General features: G+C 39.8%; 1 protein-coding gene across 3 annotated transcripts in view; it reads right to left on the bottom strand.

Moving 5' to 3' along the window:
- Positions 1 to 15,912, bottom strand: part of LOC123878142 (E3 ubiquitin-protein ligase CBL-B-B) — a 105,969-nt gene that overhangs the window by 6,884 nt on the left and 83,173 nt on the right. The window contains exons 2-11 of one of the 3 annotated variants that reach the window (XR_006798765.1): positions 10,019 to 10,165; positions 8,696 to 8,839; positions 7,878 to 8,003; positions 7,035 to 7,150; positions 6,143 to 6,249; positions 5,309 to 5,421; positions 4,650 to 4,744; positions 4,086 to 4,177; positions 1,120 to 2,562; positions 854 to 967 (exon numbers count right to left, since the gene is read on the bottom strand). Coding sequence is in view for 2 of the 3 variants with exons in the window: in XM_045925236.1 (XP_045781192.1) it covers positions 2,536 to 2,562; positions 4,086 to 4,177; positions 4,650 to 4,744; positions 5,309 to 5,421; positions 6,143 to 6,249; positions 7,035 to 7,150; positions 7,878 to 8,003; positions 8,696 to 8,839; positions 10,019 to 10,165 (967 nt within the window). In the remaining variant the exon portion in view is untranslated. Of the gene's footprint in view, positions 1 to 853; positions 968 to 1,096; positions 2,563 to 4,085; positions 4,178 to 4,649; positions 4,745 to 5,308; positions 5,422 to 6,142; positions 6,250 to 7,034; positions 7,151 to 7,877; positions 8,004 to 8,695; positions 8,840 to 10,018; positions 10,166 to 15,912 lie in introns of those variants that run through there. The other 2 variants (XM_045925236.1, XM_045925235.1) reach the window with 2 other exon arrangements.

Genomic DNA, 15,912 nt, shown 5'->3' with positions numbered 1-15,912 from the left:
GCCTCAGACAGAAAGGGCTCTGTGCTTATCGAACGAGAAAGAACACTTTTTAGGTTTCCGTACCTCAAAAGGAAAAACGGAACCCTTACTTGTCTGTCTGTCAATCCGTCTGTCGTGTCTGTCAAGAAAACCTTAGGGTACTTCCCGTTGACCTAGAATCATGAAATTTGGCAAATGTTGGCTTGGGCTTTATCTGTACACTCGAAAACAGGTCTTTATTTATTTTTATGCATACCTTTGATTTATCGTGCAAAATGTTGGAAATAATACTCGAGTACGGAACCCTCGGTGCGCGAGTGTGACTCGCACTTGGCCGTTTTTTTATGGCGGTAATTTTAATTATTTGTTGTTATAGCGGCAATAGAAATACATATTCTATGCAAAATTTCAACTCTACCTATTAGCATTCACGAGATACAGCCCCGCGGACGGACAGACAGACAGAAAACAGAGGATTAGTAATAGGATCTCGTTGGCACCCTTTGGGAATGGAGCCCTAAAATTATTTGATATAAATTCTGAGCTGATTTTAACTCAAACTGTCTTTAAATACAGATTCTAATTCATATTAACACTAAGTTATAACTCAAAAAATTATCTAATAATATCAATTATATACAAGACATTTGTGGATATAGTTCAGTTTTTTAAATTCTATTATCACCTGGGAATCTAGGGATATTTCTGTAATGGCCCCAACAATATAACATGCCAGACTACGCCATATTGTGTTATCATCATCAGCTATCAGCCTGTGGACGTCCACTGCTGGACATAGGCCTTCCCTATAGAGCGCCACCACACCCGGTCCTCAGCCTTCCTCATCCAGCCACTTCCCGCCAGCCGCTTTATATTGTGTTGTATAAAATCATAATATTTTGACCAAAGGGGTAGTAGTATGTAGGTTCAAAGATTCCCTCATTGCTAAACTGCTCATTAGATGTTGATAAGGCATTATTGGCTGAGTCTAAAACTCACATCTACAGAGCGCACTTTGACTTTGCTCAGACTTAAGATACTGTTAAAACGAGACAGCGTTATACCGCTGGCATAAATCTGTCCCGTTTTAACTGAAACTTAAATCTAAGCAAAGGCAAAGTGCGCTCTATAGATTTCAACCTTAGGAGTCTCTGTGTCATGCCATCATGACAACTTGAAAATAGTTGATATGACAAACAAACATACAATAAGAATAAATCGGTCAAGTACGAGCCGGCCTCGCACAGGAAGGGTTCTGTACCATCGAAAAAGATAAGTAACACTATTTGAATTAATTCAGTTTTCTCGGCGGTCATTTTGAAATTCTCATTATTTGTTGTTATAGCGGCAATAAGAAATACACGTTTTGTCAAAATTCGACTCTCTATCTATTACGGCCCGCTGACGGACAGACGGACGGACAGCGGAGTCTTAGTAAACAGGTCCCGTTGGCACCGTTCGGGTAAGGAACCCTGAAAACGTGGCGTAGCATGGCGTGTTATTATGTTATGGGTGTCTCCATCTAAATGAATAAATATGACCTTGTTTAAGAACCATATTTTATGTACTGACCGTAGTGAGAAAATAATAAATTGTGATTTTGGTCCCATATAAAAATCCATGAATGACGTCAATGATTGATTATAATAATTATTTATGTATCAGTCCCAATTATTTCATTACATTAAAAAAAAAGTACAGTCAATGTCAAAATGATGTAAACCATTTTTGACATAAACTGTACGTAAAACAGTACCAAAGTTTATATAAATTAACTTTAACAACTAAAAAGCGTTCGAAGTGTGGTTTAATTGTTACTGTTTTTTTTAAATAATGAACCAGTGTGTAACCATGAAAAAAACCAAAAAAAACCATGAATAAATGACAGGTTAACATGCCAATCGGGGTGGAGACGCCCTGCACACCCCGCACAACCCCCGTGCTAACCCGCTTCGGGATAGCACGGGTGACGTGCGGGTGTGCGGGCGTCCCCCTCGCCTCATACCCCGATCGCCATGTCAACATGTCAACCTGTCGCAAACTATAATTACTTTCTCTGAACTATCTCAAAGGTATTGAAGTGGAAACTTCTTGAGGCGCGTTGGGCGATTTTGGGATGGGTAAAAATTTCAAAGTCCCGACCATGACGTGCTAATTTTATACATACAAAATTATACTCTAAAACAATCTCAACAATTTTCTATTTTCACTTTCTCAATACTGATAAAAAGGTGTACTGAAATGTGTGCTTTAGTCGTAAAGCATTAATTAACACTTTCCGATGATTAATTTTTGATAGTTTTCGCTATATTAACATTTCAATACGCTACCATGCATGTAATCAAAATTGAACCTTGTTGATTTGCGTTAAGAAACAAATTTTAAAAACTAATAACATAAGCATGTCACTAATGCGACTTTGAAGTTTTTACCCATCCCTAAATCGGCCAACGCGCCTAAAGTTTTCACTTCAAAAAAAAAAAAATCAGTACTAAACCACAGTACGAACACAAATATGTATGGGAATGCATCGGGCCTCATGGGTTCCGCACAACGCTAAGCATGCGGCGACTTTCTCCGCCTCTGCGAAACAAACACATTGCTTTACTAAAGGCACATGCGGGTTGACTGGATGCATTGGAATTTCAACCTTCAAACATTGGACTAGAATTGATTTTTAACTGCTCATTTAAAAATGAATTTCGGCCCGTGCGTACGCGTCGAATTCGGACGTACTGTTGACGTCAGCTCATCTCATCGCCGGCCCACTACTGAGTACGGGTCTCCTCAAGTTTGAGCAGGGTTTAGGTCTTAGGACATAGTCTATAGCGCTGGAGAAGTATGCATTGGCAAATTTCGCACACCACTGAGAACATTATGGAGAAGCCTCAGGTATACCGGTTTGCTCACGATATTTCATGAAGTTATATTTAATTGCTTAAAACGAGCATACAAGTAAGTCCAAAAGTTAGAAATGCGTGTTCGGGATTGAATCCCGGACCCCTTCATATTGCACGCTGACGTCGTTATCATCATCATTATTATCATCATTTTAGGCGTCACGAAAAAAAAATATTATCCAATGCATCCAAGTCTAGGTAAAAAAAGAATGATATATATCCATGGAAAAAAACATCAAACAAAAGACGTAACAAGAGCCCGTGAAATAATAAACCCACATACAAACAAAAAACATGCCAAAATGCCAAAGAAACTCCAAAATGCAACAATCATGCGCAAGAGCCAAAGTACCATACATTGACTAAGTCACAGTTGTGACGTTATTAGCTTTTATCTATTTTTGAATTTAATTCAGTTCAGAATTATTTGCCACTTCTATACCCACCTATTCGAAATTCTGTGGCATACATCGACAATCTATTTTTGAATTTATTTTGGTGACATTATTATTTCTCACTTCTGTACCTATTCAAAATTCTGTAACTGAAATTCAACTGATTTTGGCTGTTTAGGCTGTATTGAATGGACGATGTTTCAATTACACACATTAATTACTTAATAATTAATTAATTATTAAGTAATTAATTACTTAATAATTAATTAATTATTAAGTAATTAATTATTAATTAATTAATTGTACAGTGCCTCCACTTTAATAAGTCGCATCGACAAAAGTCGTTTGCGCAGAAAAGCGAAACTTAACGCTGACTAAGCCCGAAAATGTACACCAATGAAATATAGACCTTATTGCTTGACGTTAAGGTTTTAAATAAAGGATAACTGAGACTAGTGCCATCTCGCTCATAATTCTAGCAACAACCAATAGCGGACGGACGCGCGCTATGATTGGCTGAGATATTTTCGCGCCATTCAAAAATAAGATTTAGAATAGAATAGAAATATTTTTTTTTTCAAATAAACTTTTAAAAGTTGCATACAATGCACTGGTTCGGAATGCCTTTCCTACCGAGAAGAACCATCAAGAAACTCGGCGGTTGCTCTTGTTGGAGATTCAATTTACAATATTATGCCATGACTCCAAGTAATTGCGATTTCTGCGCAGGTAAATCGGCGTAACTTATAAAAGCGGTGGTACTGTACTTGGATTTTCAGGTTTAGTTGATATGGATTTTAATCTGTTTTACCTCTGGATCGTCAATGTCGTCGGTGAGTCCATTGAATGTAGCGTTTCTTGATGACCAGCCGTTTGAATTGCTTGATATCGTCACTTCTGTACCTGCAAGAGTTAATTTAGGTTCTTATCTCATACAATAGACAGAATTTGGTTCTAAAAAATCATCGTTAATCATCTTAACCCATCACCACGGGTATACTGAGCATGGGTATCTTGTGAGAATGAGATTGAGACAATAGTCCACCACGCTGGCCAAGTATGGATAGGCATACACACATTTTTGAGAAAACTATGGAGATTTCCTAGTAATATAGGTTTCCTCACGATGTTTTAATTCACTATTAAAAGCAAGAGATTACAAAAGTCCCAGCGGGATTTTTAAAAACCTATATCCACGTGAACAAAGTCGCGGAAATCAGCTAGTATTATATACAAATAAAACTTTAATAGGTACTCAAACAGCCGAATAATGAATTCTTTAAGAGCAGACGTTTTCTGTATGGAAGAAAACACCTAAAATTAAAACTTAACATCAGGGCAAAGACCTTTTATTCTGTAAAAAAAAAAAACTTACTTGAACCATTACATCCCGTGGATGAACCAGATGATCCAGACGAGCCAGATGAATTGGATGACACAGGCTTCACTGCAGTCTTTGTGTTAGCTATTCTGGAATTGAAAGGAGGTATACTTAATTGGAGTACCATAGACATTGGATGGGTACAAATGCCATGGACATGCTATGTAAAGACCTGGAGAGTGACAAAGGTTTTTTTTATCACAGAAAATCAAATAGTTCTCACGAGAATTTTAAACAGATTTATATGAAACTAGGGGATGCCTGCGACTTCGTCTGCGTGGATTTAGGTTTTTAAAGATCCCATGGGAACTGTTTGATTTTCCGGGATATAAGCTAACCGTGTACCAAATTTCGTCAGAATCGGTTAAACTGTTGGCCCGTGGAAAAGTAGCAGACAGACAGACAGACTTTCGCATTTATAATATTAGTATGGATTTGGTTCCGAGGTAGCTTACGTTCTGTAATGACATAGGCAACTTTTAATCCCGGAAACGCAAAGAGTTCCCACGGGAGTTTTATAAAAACCTAAATCCACGCAGACGAAGTTCCGGTCATCATCTATATAGTTAATAATAAATTAAACCCATTATGTGATTAATGGAAAGGGACCACGACCCTCAACAATGAGGAATACAACGTAGAGAGAGACTTACTTAACATCAGACGTGGTGTTAGGCGGCCTGGGCGGCACAAACGCGTCCACCACCACTTGCTCCGTTCCCTTTATTTCCGCTCTGCAGAACGGACACCCTTGACCTTCCGAATCCTGGAAGAACCCAGAGCCATAACACCAGTTAAAAAAAAGTATCCTGGAAATAATTAAAATATTAACTTTATATTGAACAAATAATAAGTAGTTTATGAAACGATTGCATAATAAGGGTTATTATAACAAACGTAAATTAAAAATCGACAAGTGAAGGTTACAGTAACTAGAAAAGAGCTGATAACTTTCAAACGGCTTAACCGATTTTCTTGGATTATAGCTAAGAACACTCTTGATCAAGCCACCTTTCAAACAAAAAAAAACTAGATTAAAATCGGTTCATTCGTTTAGGAGCTACGATGCCACAGACAGATACACAGATACACACGTCAAACTTATAACACCCCTCTTTTTGGGTGTGAGTTTAATAAACCGGTCAAGTGCAAGTCAGACTCACACACGAAGGGTTCCGTGCCATTGTACAAGATATACCTAACACCTTTATGTAGAGCTCTGCAAGTTAATAACGGTCTATGCCATTTGGTAAATTAAATTTTTCGTGGATACATTATTTTTGTGTGATACAACTACAAATTCACGGTTTTTGGATTTTTTCCTTTACTTGTGCTATAAGACTTACCTAGTCGCCAAATTTCATAATTCTAGGTCAACGGCAAGTACCCTATAGGTTTTTTTGACAGACACGACAGACGGACAGACAGATACACAGGCAACAAAGTCAACAAAGACATTAATACTTGATTGAATTAATATAACTCACAATTTGCCAGGCTGTAAGGCAGGGTGTACACAGTAGATGACCGCACGGCTCTATTCTGATGTCCTTATCATTCTCCGCGCAGATCTTGCATAACTGAAACGTGCTCCCTGGAATTTGGAAATTGGGACAAAATTATTTCTTATGTTCTTATGGTGCGCGTTGTGTGCACATGTGGGAGGATTCTTAAGGCAGATCCTGCGCGGTGTGGATCTGCCTTAAAAATCCCGATCGAATTTCGCCTACGGCTGCCAATCTCCATAGAGATTAGTCAACTGCGCGGGAGATATTATAGTGCACAAGTGTGTGCGAAAACACAGGTGCACCCTCTATTCCCTCACTCTCATAGCCAGATGAACGGAAATCTGACATGACCGAAGAGAGATCAGGCGTAGGACCGACGGTTTTACGTGCTTTCCGAGACATTGCCAAACAGAAAATCCAATGCCCACCTATTTTTAGCCCGACCCGGGAATCGAACCCAGGCCCTCATCACCTGCAGTCCAACATGCTAACCACTAGATAAACGAGGCAGTGAAACTTTTCTTTATTTTGACTGCAATTTCACCTGGTGGTAAGTGATGAATGATGATGCAGTCTAAGATGGAAGCAGGCTAAGCTGGACGGGGTATGGCAGTTTTTATTAAACCCACCCTTTGGTTTCTACGGCACGGCATTGTACCGGAACACTGCCACCCACCAAACAAAAAACTGACAATTGAATACTGACAGTTTGTTAGCACAGTTTTGATAGGGGTACCTTCAAGTCCAGAGTGAATATGCATCTTCTAGAAAAGCGCGCTCCATCTTATGCTGCAACATCACTTGCCAACAGGTCCAATTGCAGACAAGCGCTAGCCTATAAATTAAACAAGAAAAGAAGAAAGTTTCTTACCCATTTCGCAGTATAACTCGTACTGTTCCTGCGTGACTGTGATATGGTCCTCGGCGGGCGATATGATCGCGCTGCTCAAGTCCGGGTTTATGTCGCGGCCGTCCGGGTATAGGTAGCTGGAATAGAAACAAAATAATAGTTAAAACAAGTGTAAATTAAAAATTTATAACACCCCCGACAACTGAAGGTTACAGTAACTAGGAAAGAGCTGATAACTTTCAAACGGCCGAACCGATTTTCTTAGATTATAGCTAAGAACACTCTCGATCAAGCCACCTCTCAAACAAAAAAAACTAAATTAAAATCGGTTCATTAGTTTAGGAGCTACGATGCCACAGACAGATACACAGATACACCGATACACAGATACACACGTCAAACTTATAACACCCCTCCTTTTGGGTTGGGGGTTAACAATAATGATCACTACCCCATATTATAATTGGGTGGTTGGTGATGAGTGTTTCATCACTCATCCAATCACTGTCTGCTCCACCGGTTTCTCGCCTGTCCAGTTTGGTGACGGGCGAGGGAGATGTTGAGGATGGGAAACGTGGGGAGGGAATTGTCCTCCCCATGTTGAGGATGGGGGGGAGGGAATTGACCTCCCCGCGACCCCTAGCCCTCGGGAGGCGCGCGTGTCCCAGTGGTAAATCTGCTGAGGCGGACATCCGCTGGCAGAGTAAAGAGGCGTTGTCAGTCCCTTGTGCTCCGTCGTCATTACTAGATTTACTACACTTATTACTAGAGTCCAAGATCCTATTAAGTAAAATTATATAGCTAAAAAGGATATAGCTAAACATAAGCTAAAAAGGACATCAAAAAGAGAAATAGGTTACTCACAATCCCTCTCTATATCCATCGAGTAACGCCTGCACCAGACTTTTGTTCTGTGGTATAGTTTGTAAGATCTCCCCGTCCACTGTGACGTAGCCGATCGCCCACTGCCCGAGCCTTGTACACGATAACCTGAAAGTTTAAACGAAAAATTATAAAATGTAAGAAAAAGACTCATGTACGGTCGGCCTCAGAATTCGAATAGCAATTCCGCGAAATTATAGCATCAAAAACCTGTCGTACTTATGACCCTTTCTATAAAAACGCCATACACACCTAACGCATGTGCATAACCATGCCACGCGAATATGATCATTAAGATGCTAAACGATTTACATCTTTTGACAGTACTTTCTAGTTTATACACAACCGCGACTGTCGGAAAAATAGAAGTGTAATGTTTTCTTAAAAAATTTACTCTTATCCATTGAGGAGTTCTGTTCTCCATCTCCGAAGATATTCATCAGATCTTCACAAAACTAAAATGGAACCACCTCGGAAGTATGATCTACCAAACAAATTAAAAACTCAATTAATAGAGAACCTCCTCCTTTTTTACCCGACAAAGCCAAAAGGAAGGTTTGTGATTTTAGTAGACTATGTATGTATGTATGTTTGTATCCAGATTCTGTGTGTTCCACCGTAGTGCCTTTTTGATTGAACTATTGATTTTGATGAATGAGGTGTCAATCGATTCGTTGTAGAGGTCCGGGTGACACAGGCTATATTTTATACGAAAAAATTGACCTAACGGATGTTACATCAACAAAGTGGAGGTCCCCAAAAAAATTTTTTGGCTATTGGAGTCGATTAAAAATAATTACCTGAACACATAGCTTCCAGCTTTATGTATGTACTTCTGTAACCTAGCCTTGACTTCGTCGTACGTGAGGAATGCGACGTAGCCGGGGTGTGTGACCGCCAGTAGCTGCCAATTCCTCAGCAGCGTACTCCACGGTTGAAATAACCTGGAAATAAACGAAATAATTTTTTTTAGAAATAAAGAGCAACTGCTGAGTTTCTGGCCGGCTCTTCTAGAGTAGGATCTTCTTTCCGAACCGGTGGTAGAGTCTTGAATCATAAGTGGCACTTGTTGCCCTACATGAAATTAATTGAGCCTCAATAGCTCAACGGTTGAGGTTGAAAGGTCGGCGGTTCAAACCCCACCCGTTGCACTATTGTCGTACCCACTCCTGGCACAAGCTTTACGCTTAATTGGGAGGGAATTATTCATGATAATGCTTATCATGACTAATACTCCCCTTTCCCCTCCAATTAATATTCTTTAAAAATTGTATCCCTATTGTAGCCCTATTTTTGTATGATTTCACGCGAACGACGTCGCGGGCATCAGCTAGTAATTTCATATTCAGGATTTCGGTCTGAAAAATGTACCTCTTTATTTTATTTATTATCATTTTTAATCTAGAAAAATATTTTTTAACCCGTAGTCTATTGTTATCCTCAGAATAAGACAAAACGGCTGTGTTGTTTCGATAAAAGGATTTGTCTGAATAAAGTAGGCATAATAATATAACCGGGCCGGGGATAATCCGAGCTCCACACACAACAATGGGGGCGGGTTGCGAAAATGTTGCCTTTACGCATGTTTGCCTACCCTGGACAGATACAAAACACTTTGAACCAACAACCTCAAAGCTAGCCTAAGCTAGTTATTCACTAGCCGATGCCCGCGACTTCGCCCGCGTGGATTTAGATTTTTTGAAATCCCGTGGGAACTCTTTGATTTTCCGCGATAAAAAGTAGCCTATGTGCTAATCCAGGATATTATCTATCTCCATTCCAAACAGCCAAATCCGTCTAGTGGTTTTTGCGTGAAGGAGTAACAGACATACACACACACACCCACCCACACATACACACAAACTCTCGCCTTTATAATATTAGTGTGATAGTGTGAAGTGTGATAGAGTGAAGTGTGATAGTGTGATATCCACACTACCATACTTAATATTGTAAATCCGTGTGTCTGTCTATCGCTATCTTTCTACGCCCATCCGTTTAACCGATTTTAACGAAAGGTTATTTATTACCTTTCGTCAAAATCGGTTAAACGATTAAGAGATGTTGAACTCACAGTATTTGCAAAAGTAAAAAACAAAACGAAGAAAAAAAAAGTCTCTCACCTCGTGAACACATCAAATTCGAAATTGGATATGAAGTCGTTGCACGTGAGGTCTATCGTGGTCTTCAGCGCCATGGTCTCCAGGCCCGAGGATATCGGGTGCACGTTGTTGAGCTCCTCGCGGAAATGCTTCCAGGGTACCAGAGTGCTGGAACAAATAGACAGGGTGAGGTTAGGAGAGTACCCATTATAGAATAGAATAAGGTTTATTCGTTGATTCAACACATATTAAACATAAATAAACAATATAAGTACACAAATATAACATATTAAATACAAAAAAAAATCGGCCAAGTGCGAGTCAGACTCGCGCACCGAGGGGTCCGTACTCGCGTATTCTTTCCGACATTTTGCACGATAAATCAAAAACTATTATGCTTAAAAATAAATAAATATCTGTTTTAGAGTGTGCAAGTAAAGCCACTTGTATAGTTAGCTTACTTTGAAAATTGAAAAACAATTTAATTTTTTTCCTGTGCTATAAGACCTACCTACCTGCCTTTCATAATTCTAGGTCAACGGGAAGTACCCTATAGGTTTTCTTGACAGACACGACGGACGAACGGACGGACAGACAGACAGACAACAAAGTGTCCTATAAGGGTTCCACTTTTTCTTTTGAGGTACGGAACCCTAAAAACAGTAAACACAAAAGGGTACGGTCTGCCCGCGAAATTCAAATTTAATTTGGTTTTTCGCAATTTGTAAACTAATACGACAAAGTAGGCTTATGGCATTCTAATAGCGCCAATGGCAGTATCATCTCCACAGGTTTATATAAAAATCTTTACTTGAAAGTGTTCAGTTTAAGAAAATATTACTTTCAGTAGGTAAACGCGTTTGTAGCTTACGTAAAACAAGAGATAACAACACATATCAATAGTCCATTACGCCCTTGGATGGAATGGAGTGGAGCGGAAGCACATATCCGCCTTACATTTGTTTACCGATGGATATATTGCACCTGATCTTGTGATAAACTGCCCGTGATTCACATCCGTTACTGCGTGAAAATATGTAGTTGCACTTCTATTGCGAAATCTTAGATAACATATAAAAACCGGTCAAGAGTGAATCGGGCCTCGCGCTTTTAGGGTTCCGTACATAATATTTCGGGTATACTCCTATTCCGTACATAACATCATATTTAGGGTTAAGAAATATTTATATCCAAGCTAGAACATCGCAATAAACTGAAAAACCCCAAGAAATGTTCGTTCATTTTGTTCACAGCTTACAAACTATTATATACTAACTATATGGACCTCCTATACGGGGGGTACTGGATTCGATCCTGGGAACGACCTCTAACTTAAGAGTTATGTGCGTTCTAAGCAATCAATTAAGCTTTAACGGTGAAGGAAAATATGGTAAGGAAATATGCATGCCTGAGAGTTCTCCATAATGATCAGCCAGGTGATTCGCTAACTCAGTGTCTAACACTGAATGGTTGGTTGGTTTTGCTGGTTGGTTGGTTGGTATTGCTGTTTCACTAGGTGATATCTAATTATTTTTTGTACAAAATCTTCAATGGATTAAAAAATGAGCTAATCACCCCGCTGGTCTTAGTAGTGAGCCGCCACAGGCGATTGGTTGATGATGATAACGTATCGAACAATCGATATTTTTAAAATCTGATAAGTATATTTTACACAATCTTTAGGTGTTTCGGGAAACTTTACATATCCATACTTACTTTTAGTTCGATATGGTCATATTTTAAATACGAGATAGGCACAGAATAGTCTTGAAGGCTTACTTATGGCGTAAGATACAGTCAAGTCTAAGAAAGCTTATTGAAGCCTAAAGAAAATTCGATAGCCATTCGGGAAAATTCTTCTATCCATTACCGTTTCCTTTCACTAGTCCTTAGACTAGACTTAGACTTTCACTAGAGTCCTTAAACCCACTTAGATTCTAATATTATAAATGGATTACATTATAATAATATAAATGGGTAAGTGTGTCTTTCTTTCACTACAGAGAAGAGGCCGCTTTTCTAGTATACCCGGTATAAAATGACATGGAACACGTGACCGAGCGTTTGTTAGCTCCGGCGACCACTTTGTACCCGACAAGAGGCCACACTGTCAATTGCATCTACTCTTCGGGTGATCGATACTGGCTGCCGATTTGCGACATATTATTAGTTAGAGACACCTTAAACTCACTTAGATACTATTATTATAAATGGGAAAGTGTGTCTTTCTTTAACTAGAGAGAAGAGACCGCTTTTCTAATATGTATACAGTATTAAATGACATGGGACACGTGACCGAGCCTTTGTCAGCTCCGATGACCGCTTTGTTCCCGACAGGAGGCCACACTGTGTCAATTGCAGCTGGCAACTCTTCGGATGATCGATACTGGCTGCCGATTTGCGACATATTATTGGTTATAGACACCTTAAACTCACTTAGATACTATTATTATAAATGGGAAAGTGTGTCTTTCTTTAACTAGAGAGAAGAGACCGCTTTTCTAATATGTATACAGTATTAAATGACATGGGACACGTGACGGAGCCTTTGTCAGCTCCGGCGACCACTTTGTACCCGACAAGAGGCCACACTGTCAATTGCATCTACTCTTCGGGTGATCGATACTGGCTGCCGATTTGCGACATATTATTAGTTAGAGACACCTTAAACTCACTTGGATACTATTATTATAAATGGGAAAGTGTGTCTTTCTTTAACTAGAGAGAAGAGACCGCTTTTCTAATAAGTATACGGTATAAAATGACATGGGACACGTGACGGAGCCTTTGTCAGCTCCGATGACCGCTTTGTTCCCGACAGGAGGCCACACTGTGTCAATTGCAGCTGGCAACTCTTCGGATGATCGATACTGGCTGCCGATTTGCGACATATTATTGGTTACAGACACCTTAAACTCACTTAGATACTAATATTATAAATGGGAAAGTGTCTTTCTTAGTAGAAGTTACAATTTCAGACTTGAGAAGCCAATCAATTACGTAACGGCTTATTTTTTAACTTTTCTGAAAGAGATCTCATTGGTTACGCGCGAAAAAAGTTAGTTACTTGCTTTTAGCTGATTGCGGATCTGCACCGCTGGATCCAGCGTCAGATGCTGGATCCAGGAAGCACCAAAAGCGTGGTGGATCCAGCTGGATTGCTGGATTGCGGATCCAGCATTGCAATCCCTAGTTGAAAACAGGAAGTACTTATTGTAGATACATTAAAGTACTCAACTTTTATGTTATGTTCGCTGACAAATTAGCATTTATTCAAATGAGTGCACACAAAGGCAAGTTGTGGAAACGGTACATCGTTAACCCACTTGCTTTGCTAATGGCTTGGACGATCGGCTGAATACCAATGACAATTTTTTTTTTGCTCTGCAAACCCTAGAGTAATCTTGAACGCTCACTTCCTCCATATTTTATGTGTTATACATGTAAATACAGGTAGCTAAGTGACATTGTTTTGAAAGTGTCCAGGTCGAAATGTAGATGGGCAGGGCATGTAAGTTGAACCACAAATGAATGATGATTCCGTTTGCTACTGGATTAGAGACGTATCGGAAAGAGAAACGTTGGATGACAACCATCCCGTTGGTCCGACAAGATCACCAAGCTTGAGGGGAGAGCTTGGAGGAGGCTCTCCCAACACCAGATAGAATGTCGTGCACATGAGGAGGCCTATGAGCATATTATTGCCTCTTCTTCTTCCAGACCTTATCCCATGCTACGTGGGGTCGGCACAACATGTCTTCCTCTTCAACTCTCTTCTGCCATCTACCCCTCGTATCCTCTACCCGTTTTATACGCATATCCTCTTTCACGCAATCCATCCACCTTTTCTTTGGTCGTGCTCTTTTTTCTTTCCACATGCATATTTAACATTCTTCTAGTGATATGCCTCTATATCATTGCCTATCTCCAACAATATTATAAGAGTAAATAAAGATTTTCATTAAATGAAAATAGCGAGCGAACGAGTAGGCGGGTCACCTGATGTTAAGTGATCGCCGCCCATGAACATTTGCAGTACCAGAAGAACCGCTAATGCATTGCCGGCCTTTCAGTGTTGATCAGCCCCTTGAATAACCCCATGTTGTAATGTAATGGAAACACCGCAGAAGGGAGTTGATTCCACAGTTTGCATGTGCGTGGAAAAAAGGATCTGGCACAACGGGCGGTCGAAGTGCACCAGGCACCCAGGTGGTGAGGCTAGCGACCCTCCCAGGCTTTGCATGGGTAGCCTGGGATTAACTTTATCCCATTCCACATTATTTCTACACAAGCAACAGCACTGTTTACAAATACAAACAAACAGGAAGATTACCGCATTCGCAGTTAATGACGCTCAAGCTATTCCGCATGGGAGTTGCGAGCCTTTATAGCTGAAGAGATTTAAACCGGCAATTGAGGTTTATGACCACATTAATCGTCTTACATTAAGTTGTACATAGACTATTGAGGCATGCATCTTAATCTACGACTTAGATGCCCTTTTATCATATTTACTAGATGATCCCGCTCCACTTAAGACTGCATCATCACTTACTTAGGTGAGATGGCAGTCAAGGGCTAACTTGTATCTGAATAGGTACGACAATGGTGCAACAACGAGTGGGGTTTGAACCGCCGATCTTTCGGTATTCAATCCGTTCCTTAACCGTTGAGCTATGACTTGAAATTGTTTTGTTGATGATGATAACTAAATAGACTTCGTCTGTGGTGGCGTTTGCTGGCGCGCGTGTGGTGCTTTTTTGGAGTGTTTTTTTGTGAGAAGTGGCCGGTTTTTGTGTTCTGCTGGTGTTTATTGGTGGTGGAACTGACTGGGAAGCGCTCTAAAGGGGCGCCGCGTGTATGTCGGCGGGCGCCGGCACAGACGAAGTCGATACTTATACATATAGTTTCCCTAACTTGTAAATAACTACAAACTTGACATTGGCTAATCAGTGTAAAGCTAGACGAGAGAGAAAAAAAAGAAGATGAATAAGTAAAACAGACAAACTATATTAATTTCATAATGTACAGATTTACCTACTTACTCTCAAAATACTAGTAAAATAATAACATAAAGTTCCAGGAAATAAGGACTTCCCTTGTCAGAAAATGAGTGAATATAAATTACAATAAAATAGTTGGCATACCCACGAAGCTCCCACATTTTATAGTCACTACGTTCCCACGGCCCACCCGCGCAGAAAATTTACTCTAGCTACTCTAAAATTCAACATTTATTAACCGACTTCCAAAAAAGGAGGAGGTTCTCAATTCGTCGGGATCTTTTTTTTTTTTTTTTTTATGTATGTTCCCCGATTACCCCTGGACCGATTTGGAAAATTTTTTTTTTGTTTGAGAGGGTATACTGTGCAGGTGGTCCCATATAAATTTGGTGAAGATCTGATGAATATCTTCGGAGATGGAGAACAGAACTCCTCAATGGATAGGAGCAAATTGCTCGCGATCAGTGTAATAGCTTAGTAAACAGTAGGGTTTTAACTGGGCACAGCATATTATAGTACAGTAGGGCCACTAAAAATTGTGAAATAAAAAATTTTCAAAAGAAAAATAAAACCGACTTCAAAAACGACAAACACTAAAAAGTAAAAAATAACTTTTGTTTAGCTACACGTGTAATAAATAGGATATCCTATCTCAGTGAACTAGAATAGAAGATGAACTAGAGATTAAGTATGCAAGGTTAAAATAACTGTGTCATCATCTCAACCCATCATCGCCCGGCCCACATGCTGTGGTCTCTTCAGAATGAGACGTGGTTAAGCCATAGTCCACCACGCTGGCCAAATGCTTCTCTAAAAAGTTGAGAACTAAAACCCGACTGTGATCGTCTCAATAAACACTGAAATATTAGAGTAAAATTGTTTTTCTGTCGCTTAAGTGTATTTTAATGTTGT

Source organism: Maniola jurtina, chromosome 25 (assembly GCF_905333055.1).
Source record: "Maniola jurtina chromosome 25, ilManJurt1.1, whole genome shotgun sequence".
NCBI lineage: Eukaryota > Metazoa > Arthropoda > Insecta > Lepidoptera > Nymphalidae > Maniola > Maniola jurtina.
The sequence above is the reverse complement of the archived record's forward strand: the minus strand, read 5'-3'. Positions and strand labels throughout refer to the sequence as shown.